The sequence below is a fragment of the Podarcis filfolensis genome (assembly GCF_964270895.1).
Source record: "Podarcis filfolensis genome assembly, chromosome: 6".
Taxonomy (NCBI): Eukaryota; Metazoa; Chordata; class Lepidosauria; order Squamata; family Lacertidae; genus Podarcis; species Podarcis filfolensis.
In genome coordinates this window covers 65869692-65893432 of record NC_139609.1, presented here as the reverse complement: position 1 = coordinate 65893432, position 23741 = coordinate 65869692, and the positions used below count along the sequence as shown (strand labels likewise).

The 23741-nt window shown below is 43.2% G+C and overlaps 3 protein-coding genes and 1 long non-coding RNA gene across 11 annotated transcripts in view; 3 read left to right on the top strand and 1 right to left on the bottom strand.

Moving 5' to 3' along the window:
* The window catches only part of DENND2C (DENN domain containing 2C), a 58105-nt gene extending 52413 nt beyond the window's left edge, over positions 1–5692 (top strand). The window contains exons 17-19 of one of the 2 annotated variants that reach the window (XR_014549012.1): positions 928–2016; positions 2171–2417; positions 3089–5692. Coding sequence is in view for 1 of the 2 variants with exons in the window: in XM_083617361.1 (XP_083473487.1) it covers positions 928–1167; positions 2331–2417; positions 3089–3120 (359 nt within the window). In the remaining variant the exon portion in view is untranslated. The remainder of the gene's footprint in view (positions 1–927; positions 2017–2170; positions 2418–3088) is intronic. The other variant, XM_083617361.1, reaches the window with a different exon arrangement.
* Positions 5693–7257: 1565 nt separating this feature from the next.
* On the top strand, positions 7258–14005 carry BCAS2 (BCAS2 pre-mRNA processing factor). The gene is made up of 7 exons (XM_083617621.1): positions 7258–7449; positions 7553–7645; positions 9500–9570; positions 9968–10129; positions 11616–11666; positions 13349–13429; positions 13626–14005. The coding sequence occupies exons 1-7, from the start codon at positions 7357–7359 to the stop codon at positions 13750–13752; spliced, it is 678 nt and encodes a 225-aa protein (XP_083473747.1). The 5' UTR covers positions 7258–7356; the 3' UTR covers positions 13753–14005.
* Positions 10136–21656, bottom strand: LOC310764206. Its single transcript, XR_014549064.1, has 3 exons — positions 21559–21656; positions 16828–16947; positions 10136–10988 (listed from the first exon to the last, which is right to left on the bottom strand). It is a non-coding gene; the product is annotated as an uncharacterized lncRNA (long non-coding RNA).
* A 74-nt stretch (positions 21657–21730) lies between these two features.
* Positions 21731–23741, top strand: part of TRIM33 (tripartite motif containing 33) — a 55664-nt gene continuing 53653 nt past the window's right edge. For 3 of the 7 annotated variants that reach the window (XM_083617331.1, XM_083617333.1, XM_083617330.1), the window contains exon 1: positions 21789–22322. In XM_083617331.1, the coding sequence (XP_083473457.1) occupies positions 21800–22322 (523 nt within the window). In that variant the 5' untranslated portion in view covers positions 21789–21799. Of the gene's footprint in view, positions 22323–23741 lie in introns of all 7 variants that reach the window. The other 4 variants (XM_083617332.1, XM_083617334.1, XM_083617335.1 and 1 more) reach the window with 4 other exon arrangements.

The following is a 23741-nucleotide window of genomic DNA, read 5'->3' as shown; positions in this document are numbered from 1 at the left end:
CAACCTATTTTTATATGCAACAATAGCAGCAAGGATAGTAGATGGAAACAAAGAGAGACCCTAGGGAAAGAACAATGGCTATACAAACTAACTGAATGTGCAGAGCTTACTAGTATGACATTTAAAATAAGAAAGGAGTGGGAGTATCTAGGGGGATATTTACAAAAAATTGACCTCAGATATAAATTCCAAATAAGGGGGTACTTTGTGACCAACAGTTGATAATATGAAAAATATGAGAGTGTGGAAAATGAGGTGAAGGAATTAATGTATATGCAGCTAAGCAAGATGTAAAAAATAACTGTCATGGAATGCTGGATGGGAAGTCAAGCAGAGTTATTGTGTAAGAATAGGAAAAAGGCATAATTGTAAAACTGGAAAACTTAAAAAATAAAATAATCATAATAATGAAAAAGGAGAAGCCCATGAAAATATGGTGGTGTGGAAATCTCCAGACATCTCCACTGCAAAGTGGGGTGGGGGGAAAGTGGTTGGCAGAGGAAAAAGTGTCAGGAAGGGGCTTTAACTCCCCAGGGACGATGGGGAGGAGAGGAGGTTGCAGTGGGGAAACGGTGACTGGGAAAAGCACATGCACAGTGCTTCCCACTTCCAGCAAGCTGCACACGCATCCCACTGCTTGGCAACAGAGAAGCGGTTGTTTGGATTTCCAGACCCACTGCTGCACATCCATGTTGATGATTACCTAGCTCCCCATTAAAAGTGCAATCATTGTACCCACTGAAGCTGTTGACATCCTGAGCTATGTGCCAAGTTTCGTTATCTCTGTTTAAATAGAGATATGTAGGTAGAGATTTAGGCTCTGACGCACCCAATAGGATGCGTGGTCCCTTCATAGCCTTTGGGAGCCAAGTTGAGGTTGATCTCTCCAAAGGTTGAGATGTGACTGCTTTCTGTGTCTTCTGGTAGGTGACGTGACTCTGGACTTGTTGGTATCGGAGGCTTTTGTGCGCTTCTTTGTGGAGATTGTAGGGCACTACTCCCTGCACATGCACGTCACTGAGAAAGGAGAGCGGGTGTTTCAGCGGGATCCCTTCCGGAAGTCCCACACGTCCCGCAATGTGCGCCATTTCCTAGACATCTTCATGGAGACGCAAATGTTCGCTGGTTTCATACAGGATCGAGAGCTACGGAAGAGCGGGGTTAAAGGTGATGCTTGCCAAATCCAGTCTTTATTCTTGTTTTGTGTAGACCAATTGTGGTACTTGCACAAGAATTTTTAAAACAGCCAAAGGGGAATCCAAGTTGGATTGTTTTTCAATATCTGGTACCTTCTAAAATGTTTTGCTACTGCAGGTAACCAGGACCATTGACCACCTGCTTTCTCCTCATTTTGGAGGGACACGTTTGTTTTGGATGGCCATTTATTTTCTTGGCCCTACCTATTGCGTATGGTGATTTTAAAAAAATGACCCTGTGTTTTGGGAATTTTCAATGAAAATTGATTAAAATAAACCGTGAAAATGGTAGAAATGCAGAGCTACTTTGTGCCCGCAGAATGTCCTGTGCTCTTCTTCTGGGATTGCCTTCAGTTGTGAGCCCTTCCAGGTTCTGAGCTTGGAAACAGTGACACTCCTTTACTGCCTTCCCCAAAAGCATTCTTTATTTAGTTCTAGGGAAGTGGGGTGAAGGCTTATCCACACTTCCAAGGAGTTGTAGATAAACTGTTTAACCTTTAAATGAGATTGTAATGAAATTCAAATGCCTTCAAATAATAAGGCTGGCTTGGCTTTACTTTATTAAAGAATTAGACAGGTAGCTGTCAGCATGATGGACAGGAGAGGAGGCCCCTTCCCTTCACTTAAGTTAATACCAGAATTGGAGGTGATGGAAAACCTTCAGACTCTCTCCTTCAGACTCTCTTCCAGCTCTTGTACCAACTGTCTGGGTAGTGCACCGGGAAATAATTAAGAAGCTGAATTTTTCCTTTGCTGTGGAGGAGGTAAATGCTGGAGAAGGTGAGAGCATCTCGAACCCAGAATAAGAGGTTATGAAGGAGTGTGGTGGAGTCTCCTTCTTTGGAGGTCTTTGAGCAGAGGCTTGACAACCATATGTCAGGAGTGCTCTGATGGTGTTTCCTGCTTGGCAGGGGGTTGGACTCGATGGCCCTTGTGGTCTCTTCCAACTCTATGATTCTATGATTCTATAACAGGATGCCTGGCTGCATCCATGCTCATCCCTTTTAGGCAATGTACGGGTATTTCCCTTCTTTGGGGCACATGTGGGCTTTCCTGTGTGTAATCTTGTTTGAAACTTCATCCCAAAAGAGAGAGAGAAATGCATGTCTAAGTGATGCTTTCCTTTTCTTCTAGGCTTGTTTGAAGTCCGTGCCTTGGAGTATTTGGAGACCATTCCAGAGTCTGAGCCAAGTGGGATGAACAAAATCCTCCGTAGTCTGGGTAAATAATGCTCAATCTTGTTCTTGGCTGCCTTGGTCGCTTGTAATTTGTGTAACTATGAACTACCAAGGAAACCTTTCAGCCTTTATAAAAGGCCTCCTTCTCTGCCTCCATTGCACCCATAGTGGAGCTTTTCCAAACGGTGAATGGGCTGGTGAGATGTAGCCCTGGGCAGGATGCAACCAACTGCTTGGAAGCTTGCTGTGAGAATTTTACAAAATACTTTTGGGTCAAAATCACCCGTATCCACACCAAACTTAACACCACAGCTGATGTAGGCCCTGTAGATGTGTTTAGAGCACCCTCTGGTTAAAGTTTGTGCAGATACCATCTCATCCTGAGGTTCATTCTGTACAATGTAGAAATCTGGCTTTTGGTGTGATGGAATCTCCCCTTTGGAACTTCCTCCAGACAAGTGTAATTAATGTTATCTCTTTGGCACTAGCTGAAGGCCTTCATTTCCCAACAAGCTTTTAAAGTAGAGATTCTTATCTCCGCCTGTTTATGTATTGGATTTAAATTGTTTCTATGTACGTTTTCGTTGCTGACGTTTTTATGGCTGACTGTTTCGGTGTGTTTCATGGGAAGCGATTAATGAATGCAGTGAAACAGGCATGCCCATGCATGTCTCCACCTTACAATTTTTCTTTATTTTATGCTTTTCCTTTTAGGTAGCAAAATGAAATTTCTGCAAAAGAAGTGAGAAGAAGCTGAGTGCAAAATTGCTGCTAAGAGTGGTTTCAAGTTCTCGCCTGGCTGTCAGAAGGGGGCGCCACATTGCCTGTTCCTGCAGCGTCAGATGGGATGACTCGAATTCAAGCTCAGATACCCTTCAAATAATTGGAAGAAAGGGCATCAGATCTGGGTGGAATTCTCAAATCTTTGCTGTGCCCAGTCCAACGGGACTATTACTGGGAGAAACTAGGCTTCTGTGTCTTTGTAGGATTGGTCTACAAAGGAGAATCCAATTAGCTGTGTGAACTATCCCTGTTTATGCTGCTTGGCCTGAAGAGACTTCCTACACCCTCCTGTTTTTATAAATGACTCCTGCTCAAAGTAGCCCTGAGGGCTAAGCTGATACCTTTTAATAAGAGGAATGAACCAGAAATAAAAAATAAAAAAATTCAGGAACTGACCTATGGCAATACTGCACTGCAGAGATTCTCTGCACCTGGAAACTTCCTCTAAAACTGGAAAGGCAAACCTGTACTCTAGGGCCTGTTCATCCGTCTTCCTGTTACGTCCTCTGTTACCGGCCCAGGTTTAGCCACATTATATTATTAACTATTGGCTTTACTTATGTCTTTCAAAGCTTTCTGTTTTTCAAATATTGAAAGCAAGACAAGAACACCCACTTCTTTGTTTGTTCTATTGGTTTTTATACTGCAGACTTCAACCTGCTGCAAATATACAACTTCTGTGCCTTTTTGCAGACCTGCTTCTGCTACGTCAGTGGATATACCTCAGTCAAGACTGGTGTTTACTGGCCAAGAAAATGCCGTTTAAACCCAATTTGGGAATATGAAGACTTTTGAAAAAACAAAAACAAAATCAAAAAGTGGAATTTAAAATGAGTTTGTTTTGGTTTGATACAGAACTATTGTAAAAGAAAAGTGAGTTTCTTACCATTGCATTTTGTTGTGAAATGGGTGGGATAGAAATGCGTTCTTCCCTGTAAAGCATTGCTCTAATTTATCACAGCTGAACATTCATCAAAAACTTTTTCTTCCTCGTCTACACCAAGGTCTGTTGTTATCTGCTTTTAGGGAACCCTTATTCCTCCTGGTAGCTTGCACACTAGTTCCAATACCTGTGTCACTTCCCTAATCAACTAGGGCACAGCATGTCATTTTCTTATTGGACCAGCCTTGTATTTAAGGACTTTGCAGGCAGGCTGGCAAAGCAGGAACTGAGCACCCTGTCCCTCTTTTGAGCCCAGCATAGAAACCAAGCAGGTTGCTAGAGGAAAGTCCCTTCCTCCATGCCCAGCATAGAAATGCAGCTCCCCATCCTTCTGCCAGCCCCCAGTAGACTATATTTGGGGGGCGGGGGGGGGCTGGCAACTTTTGAGGGCTTATTTACAAGGCAGTATTAGACTATTCCAATTACTCTTGCCTCTGTGAACCTGTTGGATGTAGCCAAATACTACACTCCAGTGGCGCTTTACCATATGTTTACATGTAGGAAATAGACTCAGGATTAATGTATGGGACTGTTGTACAGCCTTGGAATCATAACAAATGATCACACGAAGAATTCCTTTGACGTACAGAGTGCTGATGTACCAAATTGCCTTTTCTCTGCCTTACAGTCTGATTGACCTCTGGATTTGACTGAAACATGAATTTCAGGTCCTTGTGGTTTTTTTTATATTATTGCTTGTATCTGAAAGGTGCTCCTTTCACTGGGGAGAGTTCCTGAATATATATATCTTTTGCTGTGCCAAAAAACATGAAGACAAAAAGTCAAATGTATATATGAGGATAACATCAGAGAACTTTTTACATTTAATCCTGAGTTGGTCGTACAAGGCCAACAGCCCATCCCATATATGTTTACTCAGAAGTAAGTCCCTCGACATTCAGTGGGATTTGCTCCTTAGAAAGCATTTGGGATTTCAGCCTAAGGCTAAAATCCTATGTACACCAATTTGGGAGCAAGTAAATCTCAGGGATGTGCGTACTTCTGAGTAATCATGTACAGGATCACGTTGTAACAAGTGGGTCCCAAACACAAAGGAAGTGATTTTGTTCAGTTTCTGTTCTCACGTGTTTTAGAACCATTGCTGCGATTCTGTTTCAAATCTCTCATGCTTCCACCCTTACAGAAGTAGATTCTTGATGAGAAGAAGCGGATCTGGTCATTGATTTTGTGGGAGCTTTTCAGCACTTAAGACTATTGCACTTGATCAGAAGACCAGGAAGAAGAGTTCACCTGTGATTCTGTTATTCATATCCGCATTTGGGTTACTTTAGCCCTCAGGATATGAAACCCACTTTAATAATTCCTGTTGCATACTCCTGGATGGGAAACATGCATCTTTCCCTCAGCTCTATAAAAACATTTCCCTTCAGACCTTGTGTACTTCTCCTCAGTGGTTGTCTTTCTCTTGTGTAGCACCTTTGTGTGTTTTTGCAGCCTGTTTGCTCATTCTGGATAAAGCCATATCTTGTGGTGTTTAGATGAAACCAAAACTGTATGTACAGTTACAGATCTGTAATAAACCAAGTTCTTTAAGGAACTGGTTCAAATAAAATATGCTGTGTTTTTGTGTATCGGATCATCTCTTTTTCCTGTCTGTCAATGATAATGACACCATCTGTGCTCTATGCATGTCTAGTTTTTCCATAAAGACTGAGCTCTTAAAGTCAGAGGGATGCGTTGTGCCCTTGCCAGAAGTAGAACTTTAACATTGTAAATGGAAGGGCCTGGATGCATGTCTGGAAGGTGCAGCTTGTACAGAATATTGTGGTGTGTTTATCTGCTAAGAAGTACTGGTTCCCAGACGTGCACCAACCCAATATGACATCACTGAACCTGCTGCCTTGTATAGCTTTATAGACAACAATTCTAGGAGTGGAGAAAGATTGCAGCTCAGTGGAACGTAAGAAGCTATCTTATACAGAGTCAGATCACTGCTGTGTCTAGTTCAGTGATGTCTACACTGACAAGCACTGGCTCTCCAGGGTTTTAGACTGTGGACATTTCCAGTCCTATTGTGAGATACTGGGGATGAACCTGGGCCTTTCTGTAAGACAGATACTCTGTCACTGAGTTATGATGGTAAACAACATGCTTTGCAAGAAGCAGATCTCTGTTTCAATCATTTGCCTCTCCAGATAGGGCTGGGAAAGACCCTCTCTGAAATCCTGGGGAGCTTTCGTTAGGACTGTTGAGCTTGATGGGTCAGTGGCAGTGGCATAGCATGGTTTCCAGTGCCCACGCAACAAAATGGGAGGAGGGGAAACAGATGGAGTACACATGCACATTCAACTGCCTAACAGATAAGAAAAGAAGAGTCATTCCACTGTCTGGAGTGGTCACTTCCTGGTTTATATGGAGCTGTTTTCAACGGAGCCCAGCAACAAATAAGCTGTTTTCCATACTCATCTGTAAGCAGAGATCATGTAGCACAGAACCCTTTGCAGACCAGTTCTCAGAACCACTTATGGCTCTAGCGGTGCTGCGTGCCCACTAGTTTCCCCACAGCAACAGCTTCTTGTGTCTATCATTTCTTAACTCCAGCCTACGACTGCTTCGCTCCTTCCCTCATGGGTTGTAACGGAATAAGGAAATGGACTGCAGGCTGTGACCCTGGTCAGTGGAGAATTGGTATTGAGCAGTGTGAAGTAGAAAAAACACGGTTAACACGGTAATACATTTTGTTTAAAAGGACACCATTTTTGGGAAAAGTTACAGGTTTGTGCAGTGAAAAATATGTTGTTGCGCAAAGTCCACTGCACTGTGGCAATAGATTAAGCCGGATTGGTGTGTGTGTTGGGGAAGTGAGCCTGAAAGGAGGGGAAAATAAAAATCCCAGTGGCTGGGGACACCATTTATGCTGTGGGCACGTGTAAGAGGGTAAATAACCCATTAACCAGAGGCCTTGGAAAGGAGAACGTGTGTATGTATGGTATGTAGTGTTACTCTCCAGCCTTGAAAAAGATACACCGCTTGAATCACTGTTGTTGATGGTCTCTGTTATTTCGGTGCCGCTGCTCCTGCTGTTCCTTACGCCGCCCTGCAGGGGGAGCAGCAGCAGCAGCATGACTTGCCGGGCCGCAGGCGCCGGGAGCCGCAAGGGGATTCCTTTCGCGCTGGAGAGCTAAATTTGCGCAGCCGCAGTGGCACAAGTGGATGTCGGGGAGACGGCGGCCGCGCAATCTTAACGCGACGGAAGTTTGAGGCGCGCGGGCGGGCGGGCGCTGGGAGCTGCGGCATGTCGGGTCCGGGCTTGGTGGCCGGCGAAGTCGCCGTGGACGCCCTGCCCTATTTCGACCAAGGCTACGAGGCTCCGGGCGTGCGGGAGGCGGTGAGTAGGGCGGGGGACAGCGGGTGTGGGGGCGAGGACGCCGGGGCTTCCCTGCGTCCCTCTGACGGCGTGTCTCCCGCTTCGCTCGTTTGTCTCCCCTCAGGCCGCGGCGCTAGTGGAGGAGGAGACGCGGCGCTACCGGCCCACCAAGAACTACCTGAGCTACCTGACGGCGCCCGACTACAGCGCTTTCGAGGTGAGGAAGGCGCCCGCCGGGCTCAAGCGCACTCGTCAGGGCCGGGTTTACGTATAAGCTAAACAAGCTATAGCTTAGGGCCCCACTTTCTTTGGGATCCCCCAAAAATTTAAAGGAAAAACACAACTGGATGTACATTTCTAAAATATAAGGTAAAACCCCCCCCACAAATAAAAGAAAACCTACATACAGCAACAGTGGTTTGTGTTGTGTAGGCTCCTATGATGTAAGTAATTGTATTTCAGTTCAACAATTACTTTGATAAAATATTTTTTTATGTGCAAATGGCTTTAGGTCCAAAACTTACCATATAGCATATGTTCAACACAAAAAACTGTGACAATTTGCTGTTGACAAAGGACAGCTGGACATATAAAGGGCCCCATTACCTTCAGTAGCTTGGGGCCTCATCAAACCTAAATCCGACCTTGGTCCTTGGGTTCAGAGCTGGGACTTGCAGGTACTTGGACTGCAGCTCCCAGCATCCATGGCCGCTGGCTGGGGCTGATGGGAATGGTAGTCATAACTATCTGGCGGGTGATAATTTCCCCATCCCTGCCACGGAACTACGAGAAGTGGCCATGCGAGTATTTGCAGATGCCCGCAAAGACAGTGAAACAGACTTTTGGCTGGTCATGATGGAATCATCGAACTGTAGGGTAGGCAGTGGCCCTCAAGGGTCATCTAGTCCAACCCCCTGCAATGTAGGAATCTCAGCTGAAGCATCCATGACAGGTGGCCATCCAACCTCTGCTTCACAACCTCCAAGGAAGGTCTAATGGGCTTAATGTGGCACAAGCCTTGGTGGGCCAAGATAGCAGACTCAATGCTTCCTGCATATGGTAGACCATGAGAAGTTATCTTGCAGGTGTGTGCTTATATTTGCAGTGTAGCAAGATTCTCTGAAATCCACCACCTGGTATACAGAAATCCCGCCCCCCGAAATTTAACTTAAGGTCAGGGTTGAGTCTTGAAGACGCACCTCTTGGTTTTTGGAATTGTCTCAGTAGGCAATAGTTTGAAGTGCTTGTTGTTTTTGTTTTACATGTGTAGCCAGTTTATAAAATATCCAAGGTTGTTTACAATAATTAAAAATACACAATAAAAAAGCAGTTTAAGGATGTTAATCTAGAAAAGTTATTTAAAATATTTAAGAAATTTCTAGGCTGCCTTTTAGGGTCAAGACATTGCAAAGTTCTTTTTACTTTATTGAAAGTAAATATATATATATTTAAAAATACCTTAATAAAGCAGTTAACTGTAGTCTAGTACGAATAAAAATAAGCCAGTGTTCAACTTCAAACGTAGTTAGCGGTATTTCCAACAAATGTAAAAAAATTTCCTGCCTGTCTCCAAGTGAGCAAAAATAGAAAAAGATTCTCGGTGTTTAGGGGGAAGTGAATGGAGAACATCTCATATTTATATTACATAGATTTTTGCAATGTTCAAGATACATTACCTTGGGAATCTTTATATTTTCAGCTGTTCTGTAAGGTAGGATAGTATATTATCTCTTTATTGTAAATGGTAGAGACTGAGAGAAAAGTGGCTTGCTTAAAGTCACATTGTGACTTTCTGGACTAGGTAAAACTTGAACTGAGAGCTCCCTAATTTTTAAGTCCTAGCAGTGCTTTGAAAAATACTATTTGTTTCCAAAGCCTGGGCTGAGCCCTAGAATACATGAAGTACCCTGAATGTGTTCAGGAGTTCCAGGGACAAAGGGGACCTCTCTTAGGACAAAGTGTTTTTGGTGTTGTGTTGAGGTCTAGATCTTTGTTTCTTACGTGTGATCATATTTAGAATTTTCAGGTTATCGTCTTCCGGACTGCAAGTAATTCTTCTTGTGTTTCATAGACTGAAATAATGCGGAATGAATTTGAACGCCTAGCAGCCCGACAGCCCATAGAACTGTTGAGCATGAAAAGGTAACTCAGAGACCTTCTGTGGGGTGTACCATCTATGCGAAGTCATAATCTAGAAAGAACTAAGGTTTGGATGCAAGATTCTGAAAAGTATTAAAATGTGATGTTCTAGTTCTTGCCTCAGGGTGGCAGGCATACTCTGTTGGAACAATAGCTAGTGGTCTGTTATGTCTTAAAGGAACTTGTAAGTCTGTTTGTGGAATTATAATTCAGCATTTTAGCAAAAGAGATTAAATTTTTTCATGCTGATAGCATTGGAGAAAGCAGACATTGGGTCAGACTTCTGCAAATAGGACTACATGTGCCTGAAACTGGACATGATCAGCACAATGACTTTCTTAAACTTCAAACCACCTAAACTGTTGTTCCTGAACTATAATTTCTCTTGTTTTCTTCACAGATATGAGCTGCCTGCACCATCCTCTGGGCAGAAGAATGACATCACAGCATGGCAAGAGTGTGTTAATAACTCAATGGCTCAGCTGGAGCACCAGGCAGTCCGAATTGAAAATTTGGAGTTGATGTCTCAGTATGGCTGCAATGCCTGGAAAGTGTATAACGAGTAAGATATTTGTGTCTCCTTCAAGTCATTTCTTAAAAAGGGCTAGCTGGAAGGCTCTATAATTTTTTTTAGTTGTGAAATGCTTCCAAAGTGGTAACGGAAAACCTTTTAAAAAATCAGTCTTGAAGTCCATGGAATGCTGTCTTTCCTGCTACTGAGAACCGAACCCACCTCTCCTTCCTTAGCACTTTCACACCTGCAAGTAAAAATTAAGAGCCATATACTATTGGATACTTCTTCATTGAAAAAGGTCAAGAATTGGTTTTATTCCTTCTTTCAGTGGATCTTCATTCACCACATGGATGTTTTTTAAGCTGAAAAGATTAGAGAAGATGCTGCAAGTCAGAATGTAAACTTTGCAGTGGGGCAGTGGTGTCCAGACTTTTTTCAAAGAGGGCCAGATTTGATGAAGTGAAGGGCCATGAGGGCCAACCAAAATTGTTGACCTTTTTTAGGGTTGAAATTGTTGAGCTTTTTTATGATTTTACCCCAAAGTTGTTGCGCTTTTTCTGGGATTGAACTTGTTGAAGGTTTTTTTAGGATTTTACCCCAGGAAATAAACTGCCACGAGGGCCAGATTGAACCAACCAGTGGGCTGGATTAGGCCCCAAAACGGACTTTGCACATGCCTGCTGTAGGGAATTGCAAAACCTCTAAGCACTGGATTGAGAGTTAAGAGTGTGTAATGGGACTGGTGGGTGCTGAGTTCCCTGCCCCCTCCTTACCATGTCAGATTCCCCCGCACTGGTCCCTGAAAAATTTCACTGATTATTAGAAGCTGGCATAATAGAAGTTGCCTCCACTCAATCTCAGGGATCCCATTCTCTCACCCCTTATTTTCAGGGAGCTGGAGGGGCTGCTGCAGAAAGGAGGGGACAAAAAGTTTTTTTATTTAAGGATTTCTGTGCTCCTTTTTACAAAATGTATCAAAGTGGTATACAACAATGGAAAGCAATAAGAAATTTCATAAAACTACACGAGACATACACATCATAGACCAGGAATGCCACACACCAGCCCCATTAAGCATGCTTTACTGTGAATCCTACCACATTTGTTTCTCTCAGTAAAATACTGAATTTTCTTGACTTAAAAGTATCTAATCTAGAAAAAAGTTTCATGTCAGCGTGGTTTACTAGTAATTAATTAGACAAGAATGGACACCAAGTGCCATATTAGCATTACTGGGAATATGGGATGGGCCAATTAATGTGGTTTGGATAAATTGATTTCCTTTAAACTACTGTGGGTATTAAGTTGGTATCTGAAGTTCAAACATAGAACTGTGTCCTGTGTACCAAATTTTATTCTTATGTTTCAGGGCTCAATAGAGTTACAGCACTGTAAAGAGACATACAAACAGAGTTAATCTAAAGCCCCCAGTTAGCTTAAGTTATGCTTAAGATAAAATATAGATCAGTACATTGCATTACTTGAACTCGCTATTGGAATCATTTTTTGAACTAGTATTTTTCTTTGCTTATAGGCATTTAGTTCATATGATTGAACAGGCACAAAAGGAGCTGCAGAGTTTGAGGTGAGTCCTGTTTTTCAGTTGCCTTTTGGAATAAAAATAGAATTATAGTTTATGGGGCTCTAATAATGTATAAGACTTTAGATTGCAAAATAGGCATTCTAGTACAGTGTGTATTTTGAATTCTTCATGTATACATTGTTCAAGAAATAAATGTTTAAATGTTTTTCTTTCATTTTGGAATTTAGGGTTACTGCTGCTGTTTTTAGACATTCTCTTGGTTATTATGAAGTTCTCACTAATTCATCGTTTCCAAATATTAGATACAAAATGGTTAGATGGCTCTGTTTCCCTTAGATAATTTTCTGGAGACAACCGCTTGAGAAGCAGCATACCAAGTAACAGCTCAAGAATAATATTCATTTCTGGGAGTGAAGCTGTTTGTTGTAGATTATTTTTTTGAATGACATGAAGTTAGGTCTGTCAGTAGTTTGAATCAGAGGGCCAGATTCAACTAATGGGTCCCTCTAGCCAGTGCTGTTTTTCTAGAAAAAGACATGAACATGAACACCTCCCTTGTTCTCTTAAAATGGCAATGGCGCCCACCTGAGGTGCTGGAACTGAGCTCTGGTGAGTTCTGTTTTAAAAAAGCCTTGCTTCTAGCAGAACCCCATCCAAGGACTTCTGCTAGTACGGGGGAGCTTCCCCCCTTCCTTCTACATGTTTCCACACCTCCCCCAACTTGGCTCTGGAGGAACTGGGAGAACCCCTAAACAGTTTGTGGGGGAGGAGAAAGGGAGATCACTGACAATCTCCTTTGTGCTACATTGAACTCTTTCCTGGATTTCTCTTAATGCAGGCAGTGTGTATATGATTAATTTACTTTGAAAAAAATGTAGTTTTCCTTTTTTCTACCTTCAGTGCCATAAAATATTGTAGAGATCCAAATTGCAAGGATGAGCTCATGTTTCCTGCTCCTGAATCCTTGTCTGTTAAGTTGCATGGCTAGCTAGGGCCACTGTTAAAACTAAAAGGTCATTCATAATTACTGATAAAATGCTTTTTGAGAAGAAATTCAGAAGAAAAGAATTAGGAGTGCCATACAAGGACTAATTCAAGAAGCATATGTACCGTATTTTTTGCTCTACAAGACTCACTTTTTCCCTCCTGAAAAGTAAGGGGAAATGTGTGTGCGTCTTATGGAGCGAATGCAGGCTGCACAGCTATCCCAGAAGCCAGAACAGCAAGAGGGATCACTGCTTTCACTGCGTAGCAATCCCTCTCGCTGTTCTGGCTTCTGAGATTCAGAATATTTTTTTTCTTGTTTTCCTCCTCCAAAAACTAGGTGCGTCTTATGGTCTGGTGCGTCTTATAGAGCGAAAAATACGGTACATTGTTTTTTAGAGATTTGAACGGTGATAGAGTCCACAAGTGGTGCTACTTCTGGATAATGGATCTAGATCAGATGTGGCTAACAGGTCTTTTTAGCCCGAGGATCACATTCCTTGTTGGCCAACTCTGAAGGCTGCATGTCCGTGATAGGTGTGGCCAAAGCATTAAAGTGTTGAATCCAGAGTCTTTCAGAACTCTTAACATTGCTTCTGAGATAGTCCAAAATAGTTGTCCAAGCTCCTGCTTTTAGGGCTGAATATGTGATTGTACAGTCTATTCCACTTGTCTGTGGACTTAGGGGGGCAGCAGAATAAATGACTACAAGTGATTCAGTATGTCACCCTTTTCTTCAGGAAACACATTCAAGACCTTAACTGGCAGCGGAAGAACATGCAGCTCACAGCTGGTGCTAAACTTCGAGAGATGGAATCTATGTGAGTTTCTTGAACTTTGCTCCCTGCCTCTTCTCTGTCCTTCAGGGAGGAACACAATCTCATACAAAACCAGTTGGAAGTCTCAATTGAGATTGGCTTTCCTCAACCACAGCACTTCCAACTTGTTCCCTTAACTGGTAACATAGCATTAAGGAAGCCTATAGTAATTTAATTTTTGTTCTCTTTTCCCCTTCAGGTGGGTGTCCCTGGTCAGTAAAAACTATGAGATTGAACGAACTATTGTGCAACTGGAAAATGAAATTTCTCAAATCAAGCAGCAACATGGAGAGGCAAACAAAGAAAACATCCAACAGGACTTCTGAGACTTGCGTTGGCCTTTAGCTGCAAAACACAAAAACTGAAGTCTATGCATGGCTGTAAATTCTAATTTCTTAGTGGGGGGGGGGGAGCTGTCATTTGTGCAACTGATTGCTGAAAAACTGATTGCAAGGAACAGAAGTGTTCCTAAAAGGATTTACTGAGTTTCTCAATTTCTGGCATGAATGTTGCAGATTTTTTGTTTGTGTATGTTTCCAGTTTTTAAAAATAAATAAAAATAAACATTTTTCAACTTAATTTGTGTTCTAGTAAAAACAAAGCAATGAAAAGTTACTACTGGTAAGTTATATTAGAGGTGCCAATGCTGCCAACTATAGCTGTTAGGAAGGAATACAAGCTTTTGGGTGTTAAAGGGTCTTTGTCAAATCCGATTTCTTCAGAGTTTCAATTATTTGCACTACTGTACCTCCTGACCAATACAAACTTAATAAAAAATGTAACTTGCATATTTTTCAGAAATATACAAGGTGAGACCAATAAATGTATCATTCAGGAGTTTGTACATCAAGCAGTTGGTTAAAATTGTATAACTGGTGGGATTCTTCATGTGTCCTTACTTAAGAAGTGAAAGGTATACCTTTGCTTCTAAAAAATGGGTTACAAAGGTGAGAGCCTGTTTCATGACCCTCCTGCCATAGCTGCTGAACACTTTGATGGTAGGCTACTAGTATTTCGAGCAGAGTTGGTTGTGAAGTTTGGCAATAGTCTCAAGATCTTTACTATGCCACTGTAATAGTATGCATTCATAGTGACGTACTGAAGAGCATTCTTAGCACATGTTGCTGTGGGAAAGTATGTTCGGTTAACATTAAGACAAGGACCAGGGGACATCAATAGACCTGTGAATAGAAGTATTCAACAGCAGGTAATGAATGGGTTATGCTTGCTTATCACACTAATGTCTAATATTAGAAAGTGCATCTCTTGGTAAGCCAGGCCCTGTCTCACTGACTTCACTAATCCTACACCTCAAAAAGGTTTCCAAGTACAATTCCTGGTCTGTAGAAGCACTGACAAAAAATGGACAACTTTGTTGTCAGCTGTCCCTAAGCCTATTTCTTCTAGTAAAGGTAAAGGCAAAGGACCCCTGACATTTAAGTCCAGTCGCAGACAACTCTGGGGTTGTGGCACTCATCTCGCTTTACAGGCCAAGGGAGCTGGCGTTTGTTGTTGCTCCTCTGCCCCACTGATGGATTGAGGGCAGGGATTTGTGAAAGGACAAAATTGGGGCAGGACTCGAGCGCTCAGATTTTGATCTGCATGGAGGAATTAACGGAGTGGTGGCTGGAAGACTTCCCATTTTGAGATAGGTTTTTCAAGTGTCCAGTTAGTATCTGTGTCATCTGTAATCACGGCAGTGTACTAGGCACAGAAAAAGGGAACTGGTTGATAAGTGTAGTCTCTAATGGTAGTCCTTACCTGGGCAGCTTTGGGAAAGGTTATGCTACTGAAGAAGACATTAAGAAGGGGCTAAAATATGAAAAAGGAAGTGTGCCAAATAATTGAAAATTACAAGTGCTGGACAGTATTGTAGAAGATATGACACCAAGAAGTAGGAGAAGGTGGACTTCCTTCTGAGGAACAGGGAAAGTGAGTGGGGGATATAAAGGGAGATGAGTTGAAATGTTCACTGGGGTTGGCTTGGGTGTCCTTGTTGCTAGGATCTAAAAGGTGGTGACCTATCTATTTCATCCATTACAATCCACTTAGCTATATTAGCAGCTTATCACCTAATCAGTTACAAGCCATCTTTTCACAGTTCCTTATCCAGAGGTTTCTTAAGGGCTTGAGGAATTTTAATTCTCCATCTGCACTGCCTGCGTCAACAGGAGATCTGGATTTAGCCCTCTTAAGGCTAATGCTTCCGCTGTCCAAGTCTCCAACCACACTTTCTTTAAGCAGGAAAGTAGGTTGCACTGTCTGTGTACATACCACAAGAGCAAAATCAGAAGTTTTTCCTAGGAGTCTGAGGATTGTTCATCAGTAAGTCCAGTTTCCAAAAGCATGTTACTAACCCGATAATTGGGAACCAACTGGCAGGAGGAAGGTAACATTGATTTCTTGGTGGATAGACATTGCTGGATTCCACCAATAATACTTGGCAGAAGAAAGTCATCTGCATTTTTTATTTTAAAAAATCTGTCTTTAATAAAAACTTAAGTCTTGGAACTGTTACCTTAACTGTTACTCCTCTCAGTTTGATGTCATCTGCAAATCTGATGAGCATTCCCTCAATACCGTCACCCAAGTCCACTGTGTAGTTGCTATACCTAGTGGACTTGGTATAAGTTTCTTTGATCTCAATGGATGTGTTGCTTTTAGTCATTTATCTCATTTCTTTTCCTGACTAGTGGCCTTCCTACCCACCCTTTTGTGCTTTGCTGTCAGTGTCACCCAATTAACATTTCTTCATGACTTCCAACTTGTAAACCATCTCTGGTCTCTTTTTCATGGTTCTGGCTTTTAGAGAAAAAATGGCTTGTTTCTTACAATGACCTGTGTAACACTTGAACTGGTGATGAATGATTACTGAAATTTCTAGGAGAAATCTGGGCAGGATCAAAGAACATACCAGGCAGTTATAGTACCTGCACCCACTCGAGGGTGTGTAAGTGAAGCTGGCGTGGATGTTCTGCAAGAAAATTCATCCTCCTCACATAACAACTTTCTGGCTTCAACAGTGCATCACTGAGCTTGGAGACTTGGCCAAGAAAGAAAAACTCGTCCTTAATTGTTGTTCAGAAGCACTCATTGTTGTTGGTTTTCTTGGCAGAAGTCACACTGCCATCAGCAAGCGCGCCACAACATTCTGCACTAGCTGCTGTTTCCATATCAAGCCCCACTTAAAAGATTGGATTACTGCACTGTACTCTTAAGTAACCAATTCATGAACTACTCTGACCAAACTTTCCCAGTCCAGAAATGGTAACAGGTATTGTACCAGTTGAAGCATCAAAGGGTGCTTTTAGTTGTTGAGGTTACCTGGGGCTCCAGTGACACAACTTGATCCAGAAGCACCCCTAGAATGTGAACTTGCTTCTTTAGGGTAGGCAACTGACCTGTATCTCAGGTATGAGAATCACTCTACCCGTAGTGCCTATGTTTTGCCAGGATTCAGCTCTATTTGTTTTTCCTCATCCATCTCGCCACTCCATTCAAGCACTGGTCCATGAACTCTCCTGATTCAGATGTTAAGGAGAAATTATTACAATGATTAAAGTCATTCCATATATGATTTCCCTACACAGGTATAATAATAATAATAATAATAATAATAATAATAATAATAATAATAATAATTATTATTATTATTATTATTATTATTATTATTATTATTATTATTTATATGCCACTCATCTGACAAGGTTGCCCCTGCCACTCTGGGCAGCTTCTAACAAATTAAAATATCTAACAGTAAAACATGAAACATTACTGCTGTTCCATGGCAGGTAAGCAAAAGTACAGATTGAGCTGAGGAGTGCTGGGGCATTAGTCCAGAACCCTTTTAAAAATAATTGCTTTGGTGCACTCCAGGTTCTCTCTCCTAGGACTGCAGGAGTAAGTGGGAGGGTGGTGGCAGCAATTCCTGGAGTGTTAGACCCATTGGCAGCAGGGCTGTTGTGATGCAGTTGGGCAACAAAGGGTGTGTGAGAAGCGCTCTGGGGCGGAGGTAGTCAATGCCAGTGATCGGGGGGGGGGGGGTGCATCTTTCAAAATGTGATGGAACCTTTTAATATATGTTCAAATAGAATTGGAAAAGGTCCAAGAGATTATACATCTTCTCATCACTGAGATTAGAATTTTTTGTCATATTGATGCAAAACTTAAAGCTTCTACTAGGATATATGAATCCTTTCACAATATGCTGCAGACTGGAATCCAATGGGGTAGCTTACTATGCAGCCATTTGTCTAAATTTTATATTACAAAACCCACGATAACGTTTCTTTTCTTTTGTAAACCTTGAATCTTTTGAAGGAGACGGCAGTGTCTAAAGAATGATCACAGGCAGTGATGTGGGTTTTGATATTTGAACTGTCTCACTTAGAGAAATCAGAAATGCCTTATAGCGATCTAATTCAGCTTGTAAGGGGGGTGGGAATTGCCAGCTGGTCTAACACTTACTTGAAATTGACATTCACAGTTACTAATTAATCTATGAAGCAGAACATTTTCCACAGAAAAAATGAAGCACTGGAAGATTTTCTGTCCCACATTACTGATCCCAGGTGATGCTGCAGACTATAGTGGTTGTATTAGTCCCCGCCCCCCATGACCAATAAATCCTCCTTATTCTCAGGAGCTTTCTGAATGCATATGTAACACCCTTATGGGGATTTCCCCCATCTCATGAGTCATTATATATATTAAGCAGATTCCTCTGTGAAATCTAAAAATAGACCAGATGTTAGATGTTTTATTTATTAATAGGATATAAGTAATGGATTTCCTAGCCAAAATACATCTCCAAAGCAGTTTAAATGAAACTCATTAAATATGATAGAATATATAAAATACAATAAAACAGAACAATGAAACAAAGAACAAATGCAATAAAACACTGAGATGTGATGTCAGCTCAAAGTCAGTTGATAATAAAGGTGGTTTGTTTGTTTTTTTAAAAAAGAAAGGGCTAGATCAGCCTCCTTAGCACAGGGAGAACACAAAGCTGGAGAAAAAAGGGCTTTGGCTCTTCTAAGGTGGTCTTCCTGATGGGACAGATTTACTGCCTATCTCAGTTGCCTCCAACCACATGGACTTAGACCTTGTGCTCTCTCTACTGCCTGTTTATGCATGCTTTTGCCACCATGTTTTCTATCTTTATCAGGACAGGTCTCCTCTGGGGGTGTGGATCAGAATGAGGTAATGCCAATTTAATTGCCCTGAATTTTAATGTTCTTGAATGCCTCAAATCACACTCCCTGTGAGCACATCTCACACATGCCCCCCCATTTCCCAGCCCCATAGGGCAGGTTGTCCACTCACTATGCCACAGAGTGTTGACACCTTAGCTAGTAGGCTGAGGCTAGCTATAACCTGGTATTTCTAGTCAAGGGGGAAGGTCTGGAATAGCCTGTTGAATAGACTAGTTTCAGGCAGAAGATACTTTTCCCTAACAACTTGGCTTGCTGTAGAAGTCACATTTTAGCCTTGGCATGTACCAGAATAATCATGGAAAACTGGTGTTCAGGGGATAGGCTGATTCTGCCCACCTCAGTGTTGAGCCTACTCCCAGGTGAATCAACATATGGGAGGGGATCAGGCCGTTCTATGTCATGTTCATCAAGATGCAGCGTATCAATATGTCGTCCAGAAAGGCAAACCAATATACGGTACCCTGGGGCCTGAGGAGGCCAATGTGGGTCCCCAGGGGTTTGGTGGGGAAAAGCACCATAGGGCTGAGGTCAGCCTGAATGGGAGGGTTTGGAACTGGAACTGCTATTCTCCGTAACTGGCATTAGTGTGTAGCAAAAATGTATGGGGAATTTCAATTTAGTTGTCTTTCCCACCCCACCCCGATGCAGTTCAAAACCATTTAAAACATGAATGGATTAATTAACAAGCCCCTGACCTAAGGCCTGTGATATAATTATTATGAGCTGTCTCTATCTCTTTTTTTTACTATGATTTAAAGGGGCCTTTCTTAGCAGCCTGGTCTAGGAATATGGTTTCATAACACAGTGCTGGATTTCAATAGACCAGTGCTGAAGAAATAGTTATTTTTTACTCATATTTAATTCAGAAGTGAAATCTATTATACATTGCAGAACAAAAAAATGTGTAAATGATCCATCAAGAACCCTAGCAAGCTTCAAGTAGTCCACAAAAACGTTTGAAAATGGGTGTGAATTCAGAAATAAGAATGCAAAACTGTTCCAGATCAGGCAAAATTAGTTGTCTCAGAAGTACTTCACAACTGTAGCCAAAACAACATCACTTATACCCTCAAAGGCAAAGAAGACTTGAAATTAGCTTGGCGAGATAATTCCAGTTAATCCAATTAAAGTTGAAGCAAAGGCTGGACTCATGTTGGATTCACACCTTTCTATAGCATTGGTGAAGTGTTATTTTCCACCCTTCTCTATTTCCTAGAGCAACATTTCACTGCCCAGCTGTTTACAATTAGTTATACATAATCTAACCTAAATTTGGTTAAAACTTCAACTCATTTTTCATCCTTCTTAAATGAATCAATTAAATATATAAAAATTAATTCCACAACCTCTTCCCCAAGCCACTTTTCTCTAAGTGAAAATGTCTAGTGCCTTCTGAATGCTATTCTCAACTCTGAGTTTGTCTTCAGAATCTTCTCGTTTGTTTGTATAATTAAAATGTGAACACATGATGCAGCACTTCAGAGACCTATAATAAGTGTCACAGCGAGAAGTGTCATTACCTCTTATGTCTTGCATGCTTCTCTTAATAAATTAAAAACAGGATTTGCTTCTTCCTCTTTTTTGCAACATCACCACTTTGCTGACTTGCATTGGGCCTCCAGTCACAGTAACCTGTACATCCTTCCTAGCAGCCCTAGAGCCCAACTAACTATAACTGTAACAGCTACCCAAGCCAATGTGCAATAATTTGGGGAACCCTCCAACCAAATATGTCCCATTGTTTCCATGGGAGAGCTTAAATCACGGTCACTGTAGACCTCTGTATTTTATTTTAGGCAAAATATGGATTTGATTCCCTTACTTCTGCTTAAATTGACTAAGGTACACTTTCATTATAGGGCACCACATTTTTTAGTTAGCTGCGATATTAATATATCTGAAAAAGCAGGGTATATTTCAAAGGCAATGAACTGTATTTATAAACATGGTGTGACTTGGGTTTCACAATAGTACAATCTATTCAGACCAGAAGCTTAATGAGACTTAGTCCCATGTAAGTGTGTATATGATTGTAATCTGACTTTCAAAATACCTATTGGGAACATTCTGTGATGTAATTTCTGACCAAGAGTAGATAACTCTAACAGCTCCTACTCAAAATCAGTCCACTGGCAGATTACCTTGTATGATTCCCCCTCCCCCAATTATGTTACTTCAAGATTGTCCATTTTCTACTCCCCAACTCAATTTTTAAAAGAAATGGCGAACATTAGCAAAATTTCTTTCCCTACCCCATTACACATATAGCTATTCTCTGTGTTTGGTTTTATTTTGTATCTTTAAGGAAAGACAGAACACCAATACATTTGAAATGACTGTGAAAATGGTTTCTTTATAACCATGTTCACGACCTGACATGCAGCAGTCATTACCACCACTTCTCATGCCACCCAATGGCTGGCCATTGGTGCATACTCCAAAAACATTTTACTCACCGTATGCTATCCAAATAATGGGATCTCATTTATTTTTCTCTTAATTTTCACCTAGGTGATATCAAACGGCTACTTTTCCCTTTCTGAGACCAAAGAGCCAGGGTACAACCTTATGGTCCCTGTGAAAGCATCTGAGAGGTTATACTGGATCCCCAATTCTTTCAGCGAGAGACACCGCGGATGAGAAGCCGGCAAGTGTGAAAGGCTGTTCTCCGCCCCGCCCTCGCCCTGCCTCGATTCCTCTCCCGCCGCACCGTTTCTCGGCCCCCGGCACGAGCCGCGTTTCCCTCCACACACCAACCGCCAAACGCTCTCGAGACACCCACGCTTAGAACGTGAATCTCGGTCTGCGCGTGCGCCGCTTCTCTTACAGACCTGAGCGTGCGCGCTCGCGCTCTCCTTTACGTCCGTGCTGTTTCCTTTAAACACTATACAGTGAGGGAGGAAAAAAACTGACCCCCTTTCGCCGGCCTCTCAACCTCGGGCCTCTCCCACCGCCTTCCTCGTCCGCTACTACCGTCCAAGCGCGCGCACGCACACGCCCAGCACCGCCCCCTCACCACTGGACGCGGCGTCCCTCCGCGGACCTCGCGCCAGATGTGCGTCGGCCGCGCGCGCGCAGGTCGCTAGCGTGCTTGCGGGCGCATGCGCGGTCCTGTGCGTGAGCAAAGCGGGGAGTCGGGTTCAAAGGAGGAAATATGGCGGAAAACAAAGGAGGAGGAGGCGGCGGTGGCGGGGAGGGGGCTGGGGAGGCCGGGCAGGCCGGGGGTGGTACCGAGTCTGTCACCTCCGCCGCGGCGGCCGTTGTCACCTCAGCCGCGGCTGCCGTTGCGTCCCCGTCCCCTCCAGCCCCCGCCGCGCCCGAGGAGAGGGAGAGTCCCGGCGCGGTGGTCCTGGCGGTGGCGGCGGTGGCGGCAGACAAGGGCCCCGGGGAGGCGGAGGCCGCGGCGCCCGTGTTGGTGAGCGTAGGCCCGGCGCCGGGCCCCGTGCCGCTGGCTCCGCTGGGCCCCAGCCCCGCGCCCCCCGCCCTCTCCAGCGCCGCGCCGGGCCCGCTGTCGCTGCTGGACACCTGCGCAGTGTGCGCGCAGAGCCTGCAGAGCCGGGAGGCCGAGCCGAAGCTGCTGCCCTGCCTGCACTCCTTCTGCCGGCGCTGCCTACCGGAGCCCGAGCGCCAGCTGAACGTGCCCGTGCCCGGCGGCGCCAACGGGGACATCCAGCAGGGTGAGTGGGGAGGCTCCGGGCATGGTCGGAGGTCCAGCTGGGGAGGATGCCCCGCTGCCTGGGGTGCACCCGGCCGGAGGAATCGGGCCAGGTTGCTAGGCGCCCCGTTACTAAGCTGCGACAGCTCTGGCTCGAGTCGCGAGTGTGGGGTGTGGAGGGTGAAGACCAGAAGCCCGGTTCTCATGAGACGCTGCGGGGAAGGGGGGCGGAAAGCAAGCAAGGGCAAGGGGGATAGAGCTATAGGAAGAAGGTCCAGGGAAATAGAGATTAGGGAGGGATGTGTTGCTGGTGATGTTGAGTAGCGAGGACCGATATGCTGGAGTTACCCTAGACGGTCTTTTTCCGTGCAGATGTTATGGTGCACTTGTTGGTTTACAGCAGGGAGACGGCGGGTTCGCAGCATCAGGGCCATGCGCTGAAGAATATTATGTGTACAGTATCTTAAATTCTAGGCAGTCAGCTGTAGAGAGAGCACATGTTGAATCAGTTGTACAGAAAAGAAATTAGCATCTCCAGCCACTCTTTTAAAAGCAGTTAAGTAAGAATATTAATAACTGGAGATGGTACTCTTGCTGCTCTATGCAATACAGTTTATGAGGTGATGAAAGGTTTGTCAAACTCGGCTGGATTTATCATTTGTAATAATGCATTCTCCTTCGAGGAAATTGCCCTCGTGTTACTCTAGGTTTTGCAGCAGTTCTCAATCTCTCTCACTAGCTGTGATGTAGGTTTTCTGGAAAAGAATTGAAATTAGGGGAATTTGCATATGGCAACTTAAATCAGAACTTTTAAATGCCTGAGATCTAACGTAGAATGCTTGTTTTACTTAGTAAACAAAGCTAAAAGCATTGAATGCCAAGTTTGCCTAATAGTGTATTTGGCACCCATTTGTTATTACTAATCAACTTTTGAAACACTAAATGTTCTGCAGAAAAATAAAGCGTTGGAAACTTTTCTGATTTGGAGAATTTTCTGCTTCACATCACGTCTCTTTAGTAATGCTAGGTGCCCCTTCTTCTGAACCTGTTTTCAATATATCATTGTACGCCACCCCAATCTCTGAGCAGTGCAAGATTCCAGGGGTTGCAGGTGCTCACCCAATGTTTGTGTTTCCTTTTGGAAATGAGGCACAGTGGAGACTGTGGTGTCTTTGTGACATGGTTTATTTACACATATATGCAACCTGAGCCTACAATGGACAGGTTCACAGTATTGAACACCCCAAAAGGGTCTTGTTTCTCTATAACCACAGTATTGGATTCAAGCAGGCATTAAACATTGCTCTTGGACTCTCTCCCCCATCATATCACTGATTTCCTCACCTCTCTACTCTAAACTCTGGCTTTATATTTTTCTGGTGGGTGCCTCCACCCATTTGCTATCTCCAAGGAGCCCCTTGATCCTTTGTTTTCTTAATAA